Here is a 20,179-nt window from a genome sequence, read left to right as displayed (position 1 = left end):
AAAATGTTTGACTTCCCAACGTACTGTCCCTCTCCACCACAACCTCCCTCCCCTCAGCCTCCTGAAATGCCACACTAGCCTTTGTAAACAACTCTATATAGATTGTTGGGGAGGGAGGGAATAGTATAACTTGATGAGAGCTTCAGCTAGTTATTTCTCAAGTCCAGTAGACGAGTTTTTACTGCTTGACAGTAAGAAGCACTGGGTGATTTTAACTGACACTCAACTCTCTCAACTCCACCAGGATAAGTAATCCATAGATAATGCAGAAAAGAGGTTGGGGGAGGGGTAACTTTTTCAATATTTTATTGTATTTTCTTAAATATCCTTTCTGGAATTTTCAGAAACAAAACATAAAAAAATTAGATACTTTATTACAAATGGTAAACTCAGAGTGCTCCAGATCTCTTATTTACAAACAACACTGGGCAGGACACCCAAACAAACAAACATGAAATAACTTACAAAGGCATGAAGCTGTTTATTGACAGTAATCAGCTTTCATCAAATTAAAAAATATATATATGTACATACACAGTTATGGAAGGCAGGCCAGAAAGAGTTCATCTGCAGGCTCGGCCTCGCTCGCACAAACCTCCCTCCCGCCTCCCCTCCCCCACCCCCTTTTGTGTTCTTAAGGAGTACTACAGAAGCAATCTACAGTCTCTATTGCAGTTTGCAACCCCCTCCCCCTCCCCCCTTTAATACTGAATGAGATCGAATGTTAGGTCCATGCAGTTCTTGGTCAATGTTAAAGAAAAGTCTAACGTTCCGTCTGCGCGGGGACAGCCCGTCCACAAAGCGGGGCCGCCCGCGGGCGGCCGCTCCCTGGCTCCACGCCAGCGGAGGGCGCGCCAAGTCCTTCCCACTCGTGCACGCTGGGGGCGCCGTCAGGACGCAACCCAGTCCAACTTGGATACCCTTGGCTTTAGTCCTCGGACACTTCTTTTTCTCTTTCTCAGCTTGTGAAGTTCTCAAGTCTGTCTCTCCGTGTTGTTAATATTTTTTCTCCGTTGCCCCTCAGCCCCCGACAGTCTCGCTTCAAAACGTTTGCAACTGCTGCGTTAGCATGAGTTGGCACCCACTGTTAACGTGGTTCATGACTTTCTGTTTAAGCTGGGCCACCTGTTCCCTGAGCATGTTGGCCGTGGACGCCAGCTCCGAGTTCTGCGCTTTCAAGGTTTTCACTTTTTCCTCCAGCCGGGCGATCCTCTCCAGCTTCCTTTTCCGGCACTTGGAGGCGGCGATGCGGTTCCTCATGCGCTTCCTCTCCGCCTTGATCCGCTCCTGGGACTCCATGTCGATGGGGGACAGGGGCGGCGTTTCCCCGGGCATCTCGGGCACCGTCTGCGGCTCTTCCTTCAGGGCCTGCAAACGCGGGTGCTGCACGGGGATCTGCTGGGGCAGGTGGTGCGGCGGCTGTGGCGGCTGCTGCGGCGGCTGCTGGGGCTGCGCGGGAAAGGCCAGGCCGGCCGCGCCGTAGGAGGGCGCCCCGCCGCCGCTGCTCAGAGCGCCCGGGTTGAAGTTGCTGAGGTTGGCGTAGACCGGCGGCTCGCTGTGTAGGCTGGCGCTGAAGCCGCCGCTGCCGCTGCCGCCCGCCACCGAAGCCACCGCCGGAGCCACCAAGCCGGCCCCGCTGACCGGCTGCGCCGCCGACGTGACGCTGGGCAGCGTGTTCTGGCTGTGCAGTTCGGCCAGGGCGCGCACGAAGCCCTCGGCGAAGCCCTCCTGCTCGTCCGTCACGTTCTTGGGGCACAGGAACTGGGTGGGGGTCGGCGTGGTGGTTATGTGCCCGTTGCTGGACTGGATGATCAGGCGCTCCAGCTCGGGCGACGCCAGCTTGAGCAGCCCCACGTCGGGAGAGGTGAGGAGGTCGGAGTTCTTGGCCCGCAGGTGCGGCTTCAGGCTGCCCACCGGGTCTGCCAGGTTCAGGGTCATGCTCTGCTTCAGGATTTTGGGGTTGCTGTAGCCGTAGGCGCCGCTCTCGGACTGGAGGAACGAGGCGTTGAGGGCATCGTCGTAGAAGGTCGTTTCCATCTTTGCAGTCATAGAACAGTCCGTCACTTCACGTGAGGTTACTTGGGGCTGCGCGCAGAAGTTTCGGGGTCGCAACAGCGCGCTGGCAAACGGGGGACCCTCGCGCCTCCCGGGGCCTTGGGCAAGGAAAGTCGCTCTAAGAGCGCGCGCCTCTGCCGGCTGGCCTCCCCACTGCGCCCTCCTCACCAGCTCGCTCCAGAGACCGCAGGGTTAAGGAGCCGCCCGCACTCTTCCTTGTCCGCTCGCGCGCGCCGCCCGCCTTTGAAAAATCGCGGTCACTCACGGAGCGCTCTCGGGCGCAGAGCTCCCTCGCAGCCGGCAGACGAACTCGCTTCCCGTTGGTGGCCGGCCGGCGGCGGATCTCCGCCGCCCCTACTCGAACGACTATCCCCTCCTCCGCTGCGAGGGGGAGGGGGCGCCCGGCAGCCGCGGCTCGCGCTCGCCCAAGTTCAGCAACCGGTGCGAGCGAAGCGGAGCGTCGCGTAGGTCTCCTTCTTTCTCTCCTCTCGGCCGCCGCCTCCTTTTCTTTACCGCCGCCGCGGCAGCTTCGGGCGGAGGAAAAAAGCTTTGCAAAAGTTCGCTCCGGGACCCGGCGACCACTTGTCCCCTGTCCTCCGGGCCGGGAAAGTTCTTGCCGCTGCAGCCGCTCTCCGTGCTTCCCCGGGCGGGCGGACGGTGGCCGCTCTCCGAGCTGTCAGCAGCGCCCCGGCAGCGGGGCTCTCCTCCTGGGGGCGGCTGGAGAAGGGGCTCTCCTGGAGCTCCCCGAAACACTAACCCGGGAGCCACAGGCGCTAGCTCCGGGCCGTCGGAGCGAAAATGGAAAAGAAAATAGTATCTGCAGCTCGGACTCTACTGCTATCCCGACTGACTGTGTCTGTCTGCCTGCCTGAGTCCGCGAACCTCCACTCCCGCCTCGCCGCTTCAGCCACACTCAGTGCAACTCTGAGCCCTTATCCAGCCCGAGCTCAACACTTATCTGCTACCAGTCAACCCCTAAAAATAGCCCATGATGTCACCCCAAGGCCTTCCCATTGGCTCGCGTCGCTCTCAGGGGGGCGGGCCCGCCCGTCGCCATGGAGACCCCACCCTAGAAGATTCTTCTCTGGGCCCGCGGAGGCTCACGGGATGAGGTAATGCTCCGCTGCCCTCCTACAGTTGGGCCCTTCTTTCTCCTCCTCCCCTTCCCCCTCCGCGCGACTCGCGCCCCTCTCCTCCCGTCCCCTCCCTTCCCGGCGCGTCTTTCCCGGCCCGCCCGGTGCATTGTGGGCTGACGTCTTGGGGTTTGACTGTCTAGTGACGGTGGCTGCCGCGAGCCGGGCGGACATGGGCGCTCGCAGCCTCTGAAGGAGGCGGGCTTAAGTCCAGGGCTCGGGCCGGGAAGGCAGGGGCTGCCGTGACCCAGAAGGCTCGGGAAGCTGGCGAGCTGTCTGGGGCCGAGGGCGGGGCTGGTGGTCTTTCCCTGCTTGGGGGGCTGGCTGTCTCCCGCGGGCACTTCCCCGCGGCGCTGGGCGGGCGGGCTGAGCGCCCGGGTCCTTGCCCCCCCCCGCACTTCCGGGGGCCGGGAGCACCGCCCTTAAGGTGGCTCTGCGAAGTCCCCGGTGGGGGCGAGTGAAAGTCGACTTCAGTTGAGGGGCGGTTCGCGAGAGTCGGCCCCCCACGTTGAGAACATTCTTAAGTTTGTCTTCAGGTCAAGTTCATGAGCGACTGTCCGCGCCGCTGTCTGGCTGCCCCTGGAAGCCCAGTGATTTGCATTGCTTGAAACTGGGTGTTCAGCTAAGTTCCCGCTGCACCCCTACTTCACCCTTCCGACCGTGGGAGAAAGGGTGCGGGGGTTCACAGCTTCGTCTCGGAGAGGAGGTTTCTTACAGGGGATGGAATTAGAGGGGCAACTAGGCGTCCAGTTGGAAACAAGCGTTTAGGGAATCTGAAACTCGGGGAACCCCGGTGATCGTCTACTCCCCGCCCCCGCACAACATGCAGAGGCACACCACACATCACACGTACACATACACACATGCACACGCACACACCACTCCTCCCGCCCTGATTTGCTTCCGGGGAAAACAAGTCCGAGAGCAGAAGACACTTGCTAGAAGTCTCGCAGTGAGTTAGGGGGAGAACCAAGATTTAAAATTTGTCCGCTCCCGTTCGGGTGGTGGGCTCATATCTTCGGTAGCCTCTAGGAAGCGCTAGACACATGTAAGTGGTTCCTTTCCTGTGGTTGTTATTTTATCCTCCCCCAGCCCCGCACCCCTTAGGGACAAAAGTGGATGGGGGAAAGAATACCAGAGTCGGGAATCGTGGCTGTCGTGGCTGGCGCTGCCACGGCGTGAAGTGAGCAAATCACAGAACTTCTTCGAGCTCCAGTTCCGTAATCTGCAAGAGGAGCGGGTGAGACCCACTTCGCTGGGCTGAGTTAGTGCAGCGTCATCGCCTCCAGGGCTAGGAGGTGGTCTCCAACAGCCCCCTTCCCTGTCCTCACTCGGAGTTTCCCAGAACCTCTATGGATGCCAGGATGTAAGAGTGTGACTTGGCAGGGACCAGGTGTACTTATTCTGTGAGGAGCGGTGAGGGCAGGAGGATGAGGGAGAAAAGGGTCAGAAGTCAGCTCCTTCCAGGGTTTTCTCCACGAGTGGGGCTTGAGGTTAGACCTGCAGCAGTTTACGTTCCTAGGTTCTAATTCTGGCTTTGCAGTTTCTGAACTTGGGGGAATTTAGCCTTGGGTTCATAGCCCAGAGGTTTAAGGTATTTGTGGCTTTGAAAGTTCAGCTTCAGCAGCCCAACAGCAGCTGGTGTCAGGGAAATCTTGACAACTTTTCTTTACTTCAGGCACTTGCCTCTCATTCCCTCATGCAGCAGAGGAAGACAGGCTACTGTGAGCCAGGCAGTCAGCTGGGGTGGGGGTAGGGGTACAGCGATGACAAGAACCAGTTTCCTCAAGGAGGGAACGATCTCCTCTATACTGTTGCCCTAAATCATTTTCTTTTGTAATCAGGGAGCTGGTATTTTAGATAATTTTAATGATAACAGTAATAAAAATGAATGTCATGTATTAAACACCTATTATCAGCCAGACATTCACCTGAGCAATTTATATAAGTTCTTTCTCCCCACACCTATCTTGGGCTGCATCTATTATCATCCGGATTTAATATTTAAGGCACCAGGACCAACAAGGTTAAGTATCTTGTTCAGTCATACAGGCAGCTGGAAATTGATTTCAGGTGTGTGTTACATTCCCCTTTTATATCTTCTCTGCTCTGGGAGCCCTCCTTGTAAAGTATTGGTTGTCTGCAGAGGAAATGGTGCTTAGATGGTGGGATGGAAGACATTGTCTTACCCAATCCTCTGTAACTTCTTTCAGAGCCTCTTTTCAGAGCTTCTGTATTTAGAAACTTCAAGACTTAGGACTTTATATAAATATATATATTTTGCCTAAGGGTTCTGTGTGTTCCTCTCTGCCTTATGTGGTTTAGTAGGCTGATTTTCTCCTTATGTTGAGAAATAGCATTTTTCATCCAAAAAATAACAGATCTGTTCATGTTAACGCCCATGCTTGGAAGCCTTCTTTGGCTTCCCCTTACAACCAGGAGAGGGTTCAGATGCCTCTGCGTGGGAGGAGGGGCCTTTTACAGCCTAGCTCCTGCTCTGCAGCCCTCTCTCTCACTTCTAGTATTGGTCAGGAAAGGCTGAACTGTGCTGCCCTAACAAGCAACCCTACCATCTCAGCAGCTTACTCCAGGGAAGTTTATTTCTTGCTCATGCTACCTCCCCACTGTGGGTCTGCAGAGGAGTTCTGTTCACTGTGGACTTGGGCTGAAGGCTTCCTCTTGATGCATGTCTCATTATTGTCTTGGCTAAGGGGCTGAAGGGAGAGAAGGCGGCAGATCATTCACTGGCTCTCCAAGCATCCACCTGGAAGTGACACACGGCCCTCCTCCTCACACATCACTGGCCAGAGCAAGTCACGTGGCCATGCCTAACTTTAAATCTCTGTAACCCTGCCAAATGTCTCGAAGGGAGAGAGCCAGGAATATTTGGGGGAACGACACGAGTAACTTGAACAGTCTCCCTTTCTGTTCACCAAATGTTTGGCTTACTGTCCTCCCATGGGCAGAATTCCCTCACTCTCTCCTCCAGGGGGATGACCCCAAAGACCTATCTAGTCACAGGATATCAAGCTCACTGTCCAAGTCCTAGGTGACACATAGTAGACTCTATATCAGCTCCAGATGTGACTCTTCATCCAGACGCAAGATGTCTACCCTGCACACCCTCAGTAGATAACAGCGGGACAGAGGGAGGATAGCTGTGATGGACACACCGATTGGCAAGCGAAGGAACGGGAGACCACAGTGGACACTAATCCACAGAGCAGACGTGTTGAGGACCCACACCCTGATTAGAGCTGATTCTGCTCCCTGTGTGTAGCTGCCCTAGTCATTGTTTTCCGTGATCCCTGGCTTTGCCATCTGAGTGTCTTCCTTCTCTTCATCTAAAGCAGGCATAGGGAAATAGGCTTTAAAATCAGCTTTTAAAAATTGGAGTGGGGTGGGGGAACAGAGTGATATTAAGTCTCAAGTGCAGTCTCCTGTAATCCAGGCTGATGTTCTTTTGGCAGTGCAGCTCTCCCCAGAATGCAGGCTTCTTATCTATTTGATCTGTTTGATTCTAGGTGGTCCAAGTGCCAACAGCCAGAGCCAGTTCCTTTCTAGACATGCTTCTATGGTTTTCCATATTTCTTTGCTTTCTTGCTCTCCTGCCTGCTATTCTCTCTCTCTCTCTTTCATTCATAGCATATTCTCTCCTTCTCTGTCCCGACTTGGTTTAGAGTGCTTTGGGCTTATTGGGCTTGGATGGGAGAGTCATACTTTTCCTCCCCTTTCCCGGATACCTCTTCAAAGCATATGCTGGGTAACATCTTGATTTATCCAGAGGTTTTAATAATGGTTTGCGGCCATACTTTTGACTGGAGCCATACTTCATAAGGCTGACTTTAGTTGGCCTTTTCTTGCTGAAAACCTTTCTTAATTTTATATTTTACTATATAAAATGGAGAAAAAGTAACCTCCTCTGACCCTGCATATCTCTGAATTTCTAGATTGTCCCACTCTCCTTCATTCCCACTTTGCAAACTGGCCAGATCTTCTCTGACTTCATCTCTTTTTTGTGATAAGTTTCTAAATGCATCTGACAGCCACCAACACTTGCTGTGAACATTTTGTTCTACAATCTCTTGCTTTAGTTCATTAGGTTCATGATATGCCTTCTAAATTATCACGGGTGATATATTCACCAAATAGATCACCATCCCTTAATCTTCTGGTAACAGTGTTCTTAGTTACTGCCCTCTAAACAAATGTTTACTTTTATTGTTATTGTTATTACATTACCCCCTGTTTAGGTGCCGATTTTTGTATCAGTCAGGATATGCTAGGTTTACCATCATAACGATCTTAATATCTCAATGGCTTAACAAAAAATACTTTGTTTCTTGTTCCTACTGCATCTCTGAGGTCAGAAGGGCTTTTCTCAATGTACTCACTCAGAGACAGAGTCCCAAGATTTCATCTTGAAATACGTGTGCTTCCACAAGCATCCTAATCACCTTAATGGGGAAAAGAAAGCACGGTGAATTCCTATGGGCTTTAAAACCTTCTTCCCAGAAATGACAGGCACTATTTGTGTTTTCCTAGTATTGGTCAAAAACTTGTCGAATGACCACATCTAACTTCAGAGGTGCAGAAAAGTACATTCCTACTCTGTGCCTGGAAGTCAAGAGCTGGAAATGCACACCCCTGTATAGGGCAAGTTACACTAGGGTAGCAATCCAATAATGGTATTAAATGACAACCGTGGAATTATTTCTCATTCATGCTGCATGCCCATTATGAGTTGGTTGTGTCTGTGCTTCACACATATCATCTTTATTCTGGGACCTTTTCTGAAATGTTGCTGATTGTCACAGTAGAGAGAAAAGAACGTGGTGCTTAAAGCTTCTGCTAAGAGCAGTTCATGTGGCCAAGCCTGTTGTCGGTGGGGAGGGGCAGCAAGTATTTGCAAATAGTAATACCATGTACCACACCCTACACTGCACATTCCTCCCATTCTTATGAGTCTCAGCTACCCTAGACATTTTCCATACCTCTGACATTTTCCTGTCTTTCCATTTACTTTCATCCTTAATCAAAACACAACCTGGCAAACTCCTACTCACCCTTCAAGACCCTGCTCAAATAATTGCTCCTTCTGAAGCTTTCTGCTACCCTATCTTCCACCCTCCCCTCAAACAGGTATTATCTTTGGATCTCATCACATGGTACATACCTGAAGCTAAGAATGTTCATCATGTGTTCTTGTAAATGTCTTCTTACAACCCTGACTCCAAATCCAGGAACTGTGTCTTATTCATTTCCATATTTCCGATGTTTAATACAGTCCCTGGCATGAAGAAGGATAGAAGGTACTCAATAAATACTTGCTGTTGGATTTCTTAAAAATGTCCTTTTCTTAAGTGGAATTTAAGGGGGTGTTTTAATAGTCAAATAGCAATAGTAACTTGTTTCAATACGTAAAACTTGGAACACGTCATTCCCCTGCTGGACCTTCCCTAAGCACATCGTACTGGACTTGGGAGAAAACCCAAATCCTTTACTTTGCCTAGAAGATCTCACATGATCTGGGCTTTCCGACCTCACCAGTCTGAAACAGCTCCTACTTTTCCCCTCACTGCTCTGCAACCACGCTGGCTATGACTGTATCAGTTGGGAGAGCCTAGCTTATGCTACAGTGAAAAACCAACTCCAGATCTCAGGGACTTAAGACAAAAAAGTTTTGGGTCTTGCTCCTGCTCAGTGTCCATCAAGGGTTGGCAGGGACTCTCCTTACTTTGCCTTCCTCTGGGACCCAGCCTGTTGTAGCCCCCACTTTCGGGAATATTACAGATCTCGTGGGAGAGGGAAAGGGAGATCTGAAGGGTTTTAGCCGGGAAATTAGGTACCTTTGCCAGAGAATGTCACATGTCACTTCTTAAAGTGCATTAGCTAAAACTAGTCTCATGGCCCCACCCAGACACAAGTTGACCAGGACATGCAATCCTATTTGCCTGGAAGGCAGAGAGCTGCAAGTTTTTCGGGACCAGTCCTAATGACCCCCACACTGGACTTCTTCAGTTCCTCAAATGAAATGAACTGTTTGTTGTCTGTAAACCTTTATATGAGCCCTCCCACCTCTTCCTTTTTCCTTGGTCAATTTCTGTTTTTTTGGATGTTAGTTTCAGTGACACATAAAGAGGCTTGCTTTTGTACCACCCCATCCCCGTCTAAATTTAGTTCTCCTCTTCTACTTTTCCATAAGTCCCTATGTTTTTTTCTTTATGGCAGTTGGGATTTTAGCAGGGTGATCAATAATACTTCTTTCTTTCCCTCTTGAGTTCAGAACCAGCTGAAAGTTAGACTCAGGAATCAGATGAATGGGTATTGCAAGATCACCCTGAGAGCTGGTATAGGATAGATTGGAAGGCATGGCAGACATGGGACCACGATAGATTTCCTCATGTTTCCCCCTGAATTGAGCTTACCCACTGGTCCCTGGCAAAGGTGGGCAATTGCAGACCTTTTCCAAATGAACAGTGAGTGTATACACTCTGTGGACAGATTCATTATGAGAAGAGAGAGCAATTGTTTTTCACTTGTTTTGGTTTTTTAAGATCTGCTTGCCTACCAGAAGCCAAGCGTCAAGAGGGCAGGGTAGGCATATCTTTAGGTCTTTACTGTACCCACAGCATCTAGCATGGTGCTTGGCACCTACAGGGTGGTCAGTGAATCTTTCTTATACATCAGAGCCCCTGTGGAAGTCCCTCTCTTGAATCAACTCTCCACAAAGTTAGTTCTCATTTGCTTGAGACTGGTTTTCAATTTCGGAGTATTCCAGTGTCTTCCCCACTGCCGCCCAATTTTTTCTTTTTCTTTCTTTCTTTTTTTTTTAAGGTCATCGGCTTGGCTATATGTGTGCACATCACAAGTGGAGTAAACAAGCAGAGATAAAGAAAATTGAAATACAAGTGAGTAAGTGAATTGTGTTGCTGCAGAGCATGTATGGACTAGGTTCTTGTCAAGGAGATGTGTGTAATTGTTGTACACAGCACCCCTCCCCCCTTATGGTGACCTCTTTTTAACACTCAAAACGGCCACAAAACTAATGAGATCATAAAGTAAAAAGGGTCCTTAGAAGCCATCTTCCAAGTCTTGTCCTCCCGATGCAGGAATCCTTTGGACAGCATTTTCACTACTAAAATGCTTCTGGTGGTTTTCAGAGCTGTGGAGTGACAACTCTATTGACTGCTGCTGGTTGGATCTCATTGGGAACATTGTGGACATGAAACTGTGGGAAGTAATTTTGATCAATCTGAGAGCTCTCAGAGAAGGTCAGCCAAATGGTGAGGAACCCGAAGCTATGTCCCATGGAGAAGAATTGAAGGAACTGGGAATATATACCCAAGGGGTAAAAAAGACCATAAGACCATGGATAGACGTCTCCAGATACTTGTGCAACTGTCACATGGGAGAGTTCACTTATTCTGTAGGTTTTGAGATCACAGCTAGGGTAATGGTTAGAAGTTAAAGAGGAGAACACTGCTATACTTAGGGAAGAACTTTCTGAAGTTACTCATTTGTCAATGGGATAGTAGCCTTAAAAGTAGGAAGGAAATTCATCCATTCAATACATATTGTCTGCTCTCTGTCAGACACTGTATTGGGTTAGTTGATGTTAATTCGTAGTGAGTCCATAGTAACTTGTACTATTCAAGTTACACTTTATTTTTGAAGTTCATAGGAGCCATTTAAAATATTCTCTTTTAGAATTTGTTTCAGAGTGGTCACCAACATTAGTGGGTTTGTTTCTCAATTCTGGCACTGACCGTTTTTATTCTCTCAACATTTGAAAACCTGGGATGGTATTTTCTCATGGCCAGTGTTAGTTAGTTAGGGCCTTATTCTCTCAAAACAAGTGTTTTCACTGTCCATAAGTCAAAATTAGCTGTTCTTGGGATCACTGAAGACTCGATACTTCCTTACCATTTGTGGCAGAAGAACTACTTGTTCCCCAAACTCCTTTTCTTTTCCTCCTGTGCGTGCCGCTCAACTACATTTCCTGGCCTCCTCTGACCATGTGGCTGAGTTTTAGCCAGTGCAAAGGGGGTAAATGTGACATGTGCCACTTAAAAGCCTGGCTCATAAAACCATCTCTCTTCATCTTCTGGTTATATGTCAGGGACACAGAGAAGGGCAGAACCACAGGTGGAAGGAGCCTGGACTCTGAATGACCACGTGGAAGATTGCCCACAGGCCGGGATTATTTGCGCTGTACTTTGCCTGAATGAAAAATCAACTTCACTGTTGAAACACTGAGATTTTGCAGCATAAACAAGAGAGCTGCCAGTGTCTTCTTATTCCAGCTGGTGCTGCAGGGTACCCTCAAGGAGAGAATAAATGTGAAACTGAAGTTAGGGATTTTGTTCTGCCCTTTCTCATTTGAAGAAGACTAGTGGAGGAGGCAGAAGTGAAAGGCATGGCACTTAATGACACGCCAATGCTTCCTTTTGTTTTCTTCCCAATTAATTTATAGACTTTATGAGATATGTTGCCGTATCTTACATCCTTTTCTATATTTAATCTTTTGGGAGATATTTTTGAGCAATGCCAGGTTCTTTGGGGATTTCAGAAGAAATATAGGTGGCACATATTAAATGTGGTTCATTTATTCAACAATTTTTGAGAGTTTACTCTGAGCCAGACACTGGTAAACACTGGTGAAGAAAAGCTACCATACCTGCCCACGAGCTGGGGTCTCACAAGGAAAACAGAAATAAGGCAAGACTAGTTGAGTATGATAAAGCTATGAGAAAGAAGGACAGGATGCTCTGGGTACACAGGGAAGGGACATCTGACAAGGGTGGCGGAGAACTGTCCTCTATTAAGGGGATGAATAAACTGAGACCTCAAGGATGAGTAGAAGTAGCCAGAAGAAGAGGAGACAGTGGAAAGGGAGTCTTCTAGGAAGAGGGAGTGCATGTCCAAAGGCCTGAATATGGAGCTTGAAGATGGGGCCATGTTTGGAGGGACCAGAAGGTAAGCTGGAAAGGAAGAATAAAGAAGATGCACATGGGAGGAGGAACTTGTAATATATGTATGTACACGCTTAATAAATACATACAGAAGTCCTTGTACTAGAATATGTGCATGCATTTACCTAGGAGGAAATGTGGCTGATTAACCATCCAGATGTCAACAGTTATGATATATGGGTAATTTCTGTTTTCTTTCTTATGCTTCTCTGTTTTAAAACTTTCTGCAATAAACATATATTACACTTGGAATAAAAAAAAAATCAGAGTAAATGTATATTCTTCTTAATTGTGACTGTACCTGCTGTGCTGTCAGATCCTCCTAGAAGTCTTCTGAGCCAACTGAGGTCCAGAACTGATACGCGGTGCAGCCAAAGTTAGCTTTCCTACGGTCCCATTCAGTCGGCTTCCTCTCCACTGTGCCTTCCTCCCCTGCAGTTTATACAAGTACTATGACGGCTTTTCCTGGGACTACTGACTTCAGTGCCGTGTCACGTGTTTGTGCATATGTCGTTTGCAACTTGGAGAAATTGGATCAATGTTCTCATCATCCTGACCTACCTAAGAGGCTTTCCATGTGCAAAAGATGGTCCTCAATCTACCACACTGCGTCATTCGACTTCTCTTTTCTGAGATGCTGTTGTTTCCTTTGCCTTGTGATTTGGCAGTAGCAGAGAGGGCTACTGATAATTTTTAAAAATGAAGTTAGGGAGGAAATTGTTTCTCATTATTCTGTCAACCCACATCTTGATTGACTGGTATGTTGGTGCTTGGCCAAACCAGTAACAATGAACACCCAAACACTTGAAAGTCTTGGAACACTGTATTAACTTTTTCTAAATTGTATTGGGGCAACAAACCAACCCCCACCCCCCAAATTTCAGCAGCTTAAAACAGCATCAGTTTAATCCATGTGCATGTTACATTTCCATCCTGATTTAGGGCGTAGCTCTTTACTCTGAGACCCTGGGTGAAGCAGTGGACATCGTCCCAGATATCACTGGTGTGTGTCACAGGGAAAAGAGAGAGCGGTGACACCAGGGGATAATTCTTAAAGCCTTGCCCACAGGTCACTTCTGCTCACCTGTGATTGGCTGAGAGTGTGTCACAGGGCTGATAGGGAGAGGCTGCCAGTGTTTGGGCGAACATCTTCTTAGTTCTCTGAATCTCGGCTTCTGTATCTATAAAATGGGAATAGGTAAAATACATTACGGAACATTCAAACCATGGAATATCATGTAGCCATCTTAAAAGATGAGTTAATTGCCCTTAAATAAATGAGTTGACCTGGAGAAAAAAGCCCACAATACAGTGTTATGTGAAGAAAACATGCTGCAAAATAATGTCTGTAGCTTGTTCTCATTTTTGCATAAACTAAAAAAACCTTATATCTGAGTATATCTGTTTGGGAATATTAACAAAAACAGCTAATGTTTAATGAATGCTTCTGTCGTATGACCGTTCTGTGCTAAGTGCCTTTTGCATACATTTTCTCATTTAACCCTTGCAAAACCCAGAGAAAACAGAAAGTTATGTCAAACATTATTCTCAGCTATCTTTCTTAGAGGTGGGATTAGAGAGGTTTTATTTACTTTGATACATGAATGATTTCTGTCAATTTTTACTTATCACAATAGGTGGACTCGTCAGCTTTTTGTGTGTGTGTGAGAGAAACCACATCTGGGTGCTATGCAATGCTACGTTTTATTTTCTGCTTCTGAGTCTGCAGTCAGCTGAGACGGCAGGGCCCTCCGAGGCTTGCCCTTCTTTTCTCCCCACTGCGTCTGCCTCCCCTGTAGTTTTCTGAGTGGTGATGATGGCTTTTCCCACAACTGCTGACGTTAGTGCTGTGTTACGTGTGCTCAGGTGCAGCCTGGAGAAACAGGGCCGAGGGTCAGATTCAGGTCTGCTCCATGTGCCTCATTCCAGAACCCATCCTAGAGAGGCAGAACCTACCAGGCTCTGTTCTTTTCATGGCAGAGGTAGGGGCAAATGGAAACATGGAAAGCTTTTTGTTTGTTTGTTTGTTTGTTTGTTTGTTTGTTTTATTTTTAATTGACGTGGAGTCAGTTCACAATATTGTGTCAATTTCTGGGCTACAGCATAATGTTTGAGGTATATGTATACACACATAAATTTGTTTTCATATTCTTTTTCATTATAGGTTACTACAAGATATTGAATATGGTTCCCTGTGCTATACAGTAGGACCTTGTTGTTTTATCTATTTTATATATAGTAATTAGTATCTGCAAATCTCAAATTCCCAATTTATCCCTTCCCACCCCCTTCCCCCCTGGTAACCATAAGTTTGTTTTCTGTATCTGTGAGTCTATTTCTGTTTTGTAAATAAGTTCATTTGTGTCACCTTTTTAAGATTCCACATATAAGTGATATCATCATGTGTATTTTTTTCTCTCTCTTTCTCACTTACTTCGCTTAGTATAATAATCTCCAGGTCCATCCATGTTGCTACAGGTGGCATTATTTTATACTTCTTTGTGGCTGAGTAGTATTCCATTACACACACACACATACACACACACACACACACACCCCACTACTTCTTTGTCCAGGCATCAGTTGATGGACATTTAGGTTGTTTCTATGTCTTGGCTGTTGTAAACAGTGGTGGTATGAACATGTGGTATGGGGTGCACGTGTCTTTTCAAATTAGAGCTTTCTTCGGATATTGCCCAGGAGTGGGATTGCTGGGTCATAGGGTAAGTCTATTTTTAGTTTTTTAAGGAATCTCCATACTGTTTTCCATAGTGGCTGCACCAAGCTGCATTCCCACCAGCAGTGTAGGAGGGGTCCCAACATGGAAAGCTTTTTAAGACCTAGGCTTAGAACTGATGTGTTGTCATTTTGGCCCACATTCTATCAGCTGAAGCAAGTCACATGGCCACGTCCAATATTGGTGGAGGTTTGGAAGGAGGGAGTGAGTATTTGTGCCATATACTACGAATATTTGTAATGTACTACAATCATCATTCATTGCTTTCTTAATTAAAAAATTTAACAATATAGTGAGGAAAAGAGAGTATTTACCAGGGATAGTTTAAATTGTGTTCAATATATTACAGAGTCACTTATGCATTTCTTAAAAATACAAACTCCATGTCTACAATTGTAATGAGCACAGTGATATTAACATGGACATTTAATGAATCCGAGTCCTCACTGCCTAGTAGGGCAGGTAGGAATTTACACCAGCTTGGCTTAGGTTGCCCGTGGTGTAACGTTCTAAGCATAATTCATAGACTGTTTAATGGTCCTTCATATACATCACTGCAACTTGTGTGGCCACCTGCAATCCAAGGAACTTAAATCATGAATCACAGACTCTCAGACCTGGAAGGCTCTGTGCCTCTGGTGGGCAGGTGCCTCTTAACTTACACGGACAGCTGCTTTTGCCAGTTATAGTCATTCTTGATTGGGTGTGTCTCACACTGAGGGAAAATGGTATGGAAATCAGAATTCCTTCTTTTAGCCAGTGGGGACAGTGAGACCCCTCAACTGTCACTTGACTGAGTGGCCAAGATAAGATGGAAACCTAAGTGTCCCCAGTGGGCCCCGGGCCTCTTACTTTGTTTCTCTGTGTAACATGAACATCAAGCATCTGGATCATGTGGGAATATTCACTAGGCCTTCAAACTTCCATTACTCTCTTGAAGAAAATATATTAAGTCTGCTCTTCTACTGTTTCCTCTTCTTATAAGAACCCAAGTACTGCTTAGACCAAGTGCTTCTGAGTCCTGCAAAGAAATACCTTTGGCACAGACTCTGAAATGAAGAGGAGTGTGTTAAATTCCTTGAAATACTGTTCAGGGAATTAAACTTCTTTTAATTTCCTTTCTATTCTAGGTAATTTAGAAATATCTGCTGATATAGCTTATGGGAATTCATTGCATTAGGCAAATATTTTATGAAGGACTTTATTTGTTAGGATTAAGAATTGTACTCCTGAAGTTTCAGTCATTTACCCATCACTTTTTCCATTTTGCTATGTCTACTTACCTCTCTAAAATCAATTTACTTACTCCTTTTCTTTAAATAGATTCCTTTTTTAAAACTTAAAGTTTTTTAAATAGGAGATGATAAGTTTCTGCTATAAATGGATAAGAAGTATTACTTGTCATAGACAGACAACTGGAAAAGTAAATACAGAATCATTAAAATAGATAATTTGTCTCTTATGCTTCAAGGCGTTTTCCACTGATATTGTGGAAAGGTATGGTCTTTGGAATCAGGAAGACATGGGTTCAAATTTCAACATATTCTCTTCCCAGTAGTGTGATCTAAGCCAATTTTCTTAAATTGTTGAACATCAGGCTCTCAGCCGTAAAATGGAACAGCAGCAGTTCCCAAAATAACATAGTGACGGATTGACTACCATGAAAAAACATTCATTGTCATGCGTACAATGGAAACTGGGTGAATGGATTTGGAGTTGAAGACTTGGATTCAAGTCCTGTCTCATCTCCTTTAGATAAGTCATTTAACATCTCTGAGCCTCAGTTTCTTCATCTGAAAATGAGTGTGGTGATTGCAATTTATGCCTGCTTCAAAGGACTTCTGGAAGGAATGTCATCATAACTAATGGGAAAGTCTTTGGTGCACGGAACAGGCGTTTCTGCTACAATGTGACATATACATTCCCCAAACCCTGTGTTCTGCAGAGTCGTACATTGAAAATAACATGGCTTTTCGCAGAAAAAGTGTTGGGGCAGATCACTAAAAGCCTGTACAGTACTCTAACCATAATGCTAAGATAAAACTCTAAATATCCTCATAAAAATAATAGTGCTAAAAAGATCTGTTAAACTTTGACTCAGTAAACAACCCCCCATCCACAGATATCTACTACAGCAAATGTAGGATTTTACCTTAAAACTGGCAAAGATAGCTCAGTGGAAGACATAAGGAAGGGGAGGCTGCTGAAATTACAGAGGTGAGAGTACACCCTCGAAGACGGGGGCACACCATGCAATAAGCTCTCAAGAAGGAGCACGCAGGCAACAGCCCGGCAGCAGGATGGAGGGTGAAAGGGCCTTCTGCCCAGTACGCCCAGCACCAGACACCTCTGAGGCAACCACGCTCCACTCCATTAGTGTAGTTCCGGCTCAGCTGTTGCTCCTCAGTGGAACGAGACGTTAACATCCCGGGGAAAATCAGTGTGAAACAAAGCAACTTGCAGGCTATACTGCTCATTCCTCTGGTTACCAGTCTTACCTTGTCTACCAGGCACACATATCCCAGCATCATGTATAGTAGTGGAGCAGTCCACATATGCATGCTGGGGGGTGGGGTTTGCAGCTGTCAACCAGGAGCCCCCGCCCCAGTCCCAGGCTTCATGAGCAGAACAAGTAGAGACTCCCGGAGGTAGACCTCATTCAGAGACCTGAGTCCCTCCGTCTGTGCCTCCTTTTCTTCTCAGTCTGACCTGTCCAGTTCCTTCTCCTCTCCTTGGTTTCAGGCTCCCTCTTCCTCAGTAGCCCGTGAGCACCTCGAGAGGGGGCTCTGTCGTGTTCATTGCTGAGCTCTGAGGACCCACACAGGGGCCCTGGAGCAGAAGAGCTGCATTACAACTGAACATCCTTTTATAGGCAGGGAAGAGCGTGGGAGTGGACTGATGGAGGGGTCCCCAGGCTCATCTTGAGGGCATCGGAACCACTGAGCCACCTTAACACGCAGACGGTCGGAGGTACCCCCCACCCACACTCCAGAACGGAGAGTGTCTCATTCAGCTCTAGGGCCAGCGTGCCTGTTGCTCCCAAGTGAGGCGGGGACTCCTTAGTGAGTCTCAGCCCTATTTCACCCACAAGGTCACCATGGGGCTAGCAGCACATCCTCCTCAGCCCTCCTCCCTCCCTCCCTTCCTTCCTTTTTTTTCCTTTTAACAAATCTTTATTGGGCCCCTATCCCACACCAGGCACTATGCAAGGTCCTGAGGATGAAGTGTGGGCAAAAAAGATATGGAATCTGCCCTCATGATACTTCTGTATTGCCTAGAGGTTAAGCCCTTAATCTCTGGAACGAGACTGCCTGGACCTGGGATCTGGCTCTGTCCTTTACTCACTCTATGAACTTGGCCAAATTCCTCTCTGAATCTCTGTTTCCTCGCCTATAAAATAAGGCTCATAATAGAACCTATTTCAGAGCGTTGTTATGAATATTAAATGAATTGATATGTAAAGTACTTTGAATAGTACCTGACCCAGGAAGTGCCCAAGAAATATTAACTGTAATTACTAGTATTATAGTTGCAGTCTATAGATAATGGACACGTTAATATGAAATCACAAGACGCAGTAAGTGTTAAGAATGAAAAGAACAGAGTCACCTGGACCTCTGATTTCCCTGTGGTGTAGCTAGTAAGACATACAAATGTTATCTGACAGGGGAGCAGGGGAATGATTGAGCCTGGGGACCTAAAACGTCTCTATATACTTCTAGCTTTAAAGAAGAGTCACAGTGGGAAACTTCTTAAGGAGGGTGATCTGAAAAGGCCTCTCCACAGAGGGGCTGCAATACAAAGGACAGAAACGCTGACTCTGGCGGTGGGGGTTGCGGGGTGGGAGTGGGAGGGGCTTTCAGGGCAGAGAAATGGCAGGAAAGGGCCGCCCCCAATGGCCAGGTGTTGCAGACTTTCCCCTACGGGCTCTGCACGTGGCAATCTTGTTAGAAGACCGTTTGTTCCCAGTTGATCAGTTCAAGCATCAACTGTAAGGGGAGCCCTCAGCTGTGGCTTTCAGGCCCTGGTGCCTGAACACTGGTACCATCCGTACCCTGAGGAGTCTAGGACTCCATGTCCTTTTGGGCTATTGCTATGACTCCCTCTACACGGCTGTGTGTTATTCCTTAGGCTACACTTGAGCAAATTAAAGAAAGGAAACACAATGAGCATGCATTTCTATGTTCTGTGGACTAAATTCACTCCCCGTCTCTATGTTTTAATTAGCTTATGTTACCAGCCACCTACAGTTCGCATAGCATTGATCGGTCATCTCATTTCCCATTCATTCACCAATACTCACTCAACGAATACCAGCTAAGCTAGAAGTGTGTGCCAGTGTGACGGGGCAGAGAGGTGGCCTGGGGCCTCAGCTTCTCCACCAATAGCCGAAGGCTTGGGTCAGATCGCTGAGTTTCGACTGCAGTATTCACTCCCAACTTCTATTTTATCAAACAAATTCGGGTGGCTTCAGGATTATTTCTTTACCAGGGTTAACCTTTCTCTTTGGTATGCTGAAAAGCTTTCTCAAGTGGGAGAGAAAACAGTGGATTGACAACGAACATTTTTGTCATTATCATTATTTGATTGTGGAGATTTTTATCATTATTACCCAGAGCTTAGTTTTTCTCTGCCTATATTGTGAGGACAGATGAGCCTCACTTGCCCCAAGGACTCCATGGAAGGGTTATGAACTGCTGAACCGGGGGTTCTCTGGGGTCCTTTCTAGCTCTCGCATTCTGGATTTGGTGATTATTTTTCTTCTTTCTTTGTTCCTTTTCATTTAACACTGTTTCATCTGCATGTTCCCAAGAATCCAAGGGTCCCCTCCTTTGTCACCTTCAGGGGTTATGCTTCAGTTTTGCTTAGCGCTTTCGCTATTGATCCTTCCCTCTTGATCACTCTAATTTACAGACCTTTTCAGAGCCTTCATTTCAGTGACTGATAATTGTGTGTGTGTGTGTGTGTTTCCCAACACTCAAAGCTGTTATTCCAGGCACCGGTAGGCACTCAGCAACTGTTGGATGAATTAGTGAATTCTTAATGATTATCAAGAACCTCGCCAGACACATCCATACATGTAATAACCTTTGGATCATTTGACTTCTTTTGTGAGGGTGCTCATTCTCAAGATGAAATTGCTAGGTCCAAAGTTATAAGCTGGTTTTGTGCTTTCATTACCAACTGCCAGATTGCTGTGGCTTTTGTTTTATGTAAGCAGTAGTATTGCTGCTAACACTTGTGGTAATTATTGATAACATTATCTTAAATAATTAATC

The 20,179-nt window shown here is 46.9% G+C and overlaps 1 protein-coding gene and 1 long non-coding RNA gene across 4 annotated transcripts; one reads left to right on the top strand and one right to left on the bottom strand.

The window, feature by feature from the left end:
* Positions 1-289: 289 nt before the first annotated feature.
* Positions 290-3,242, bottom strand: JUN (Jun proto-oncogene, AP-1 transcription factor subunit). The gene has a single exon (XM_031684331.2). It carries the CDS (start codon positions 2,047-2,049, stop codon positions 1,042-1,044), a length of 1,008 nt encoding a protein of 335 aa, XP_031540191.2. The 5' UTR covers positions 2,050-3,242; the 3' UTR covers positions 290-1,041.
* An 830-nt stretch (positions 3,243-4,072) lies between these two features.
* On the top strand, positions 4,073-12,263 carry LOC116283101 (uncharacterized). Of its 3 annotated transcripts, none has more exons than XR_012079065.1 (3): positions 4,073-4,236; positions 10,026-10,099; positions 10,352-12,263. It is a non-coding gene; the product is annotated as an uncharacterized lncRNA (long non-coding RNA). The 3 variants fall into 3 exon arrangements; XR_012079066.1 differs by lacking the exon at positions 4,073-4,236 and adding an exon at positions 4,263-4,428; XR_012079064.1 differs by having other exon boundaries at positions 10,026-12,263.
* Positions 12,264-20,179: the final 7,916 nt, after the last annotated feature.

This window comes from Vicugna pacos, chromosome 13, assembly GCF_048564905.1.
Source record: "Vicugna pacos chromosome 13, VicPac4, whole genome shotgun sequence".
NCBI lineage: Eukaryota > Metazoa > Chordata > Mammalia > Artiodactyla > Camelidae > Vicugna > Vicugna pacos.
Note: the sequence above shows the minus strand (reverse complement) of the source record. Positions and strands in the feature narration are given on the sequence as shown.

Excerpts from the sequence above, each read along its gene's own strand:
- JUN (XM_031684331.2), bottom strand. The coding sequence starts at position 2,049 with ATGACTGCAAAGATGGAAACGACCTTCTACGACGATGCCCTCAACGCC.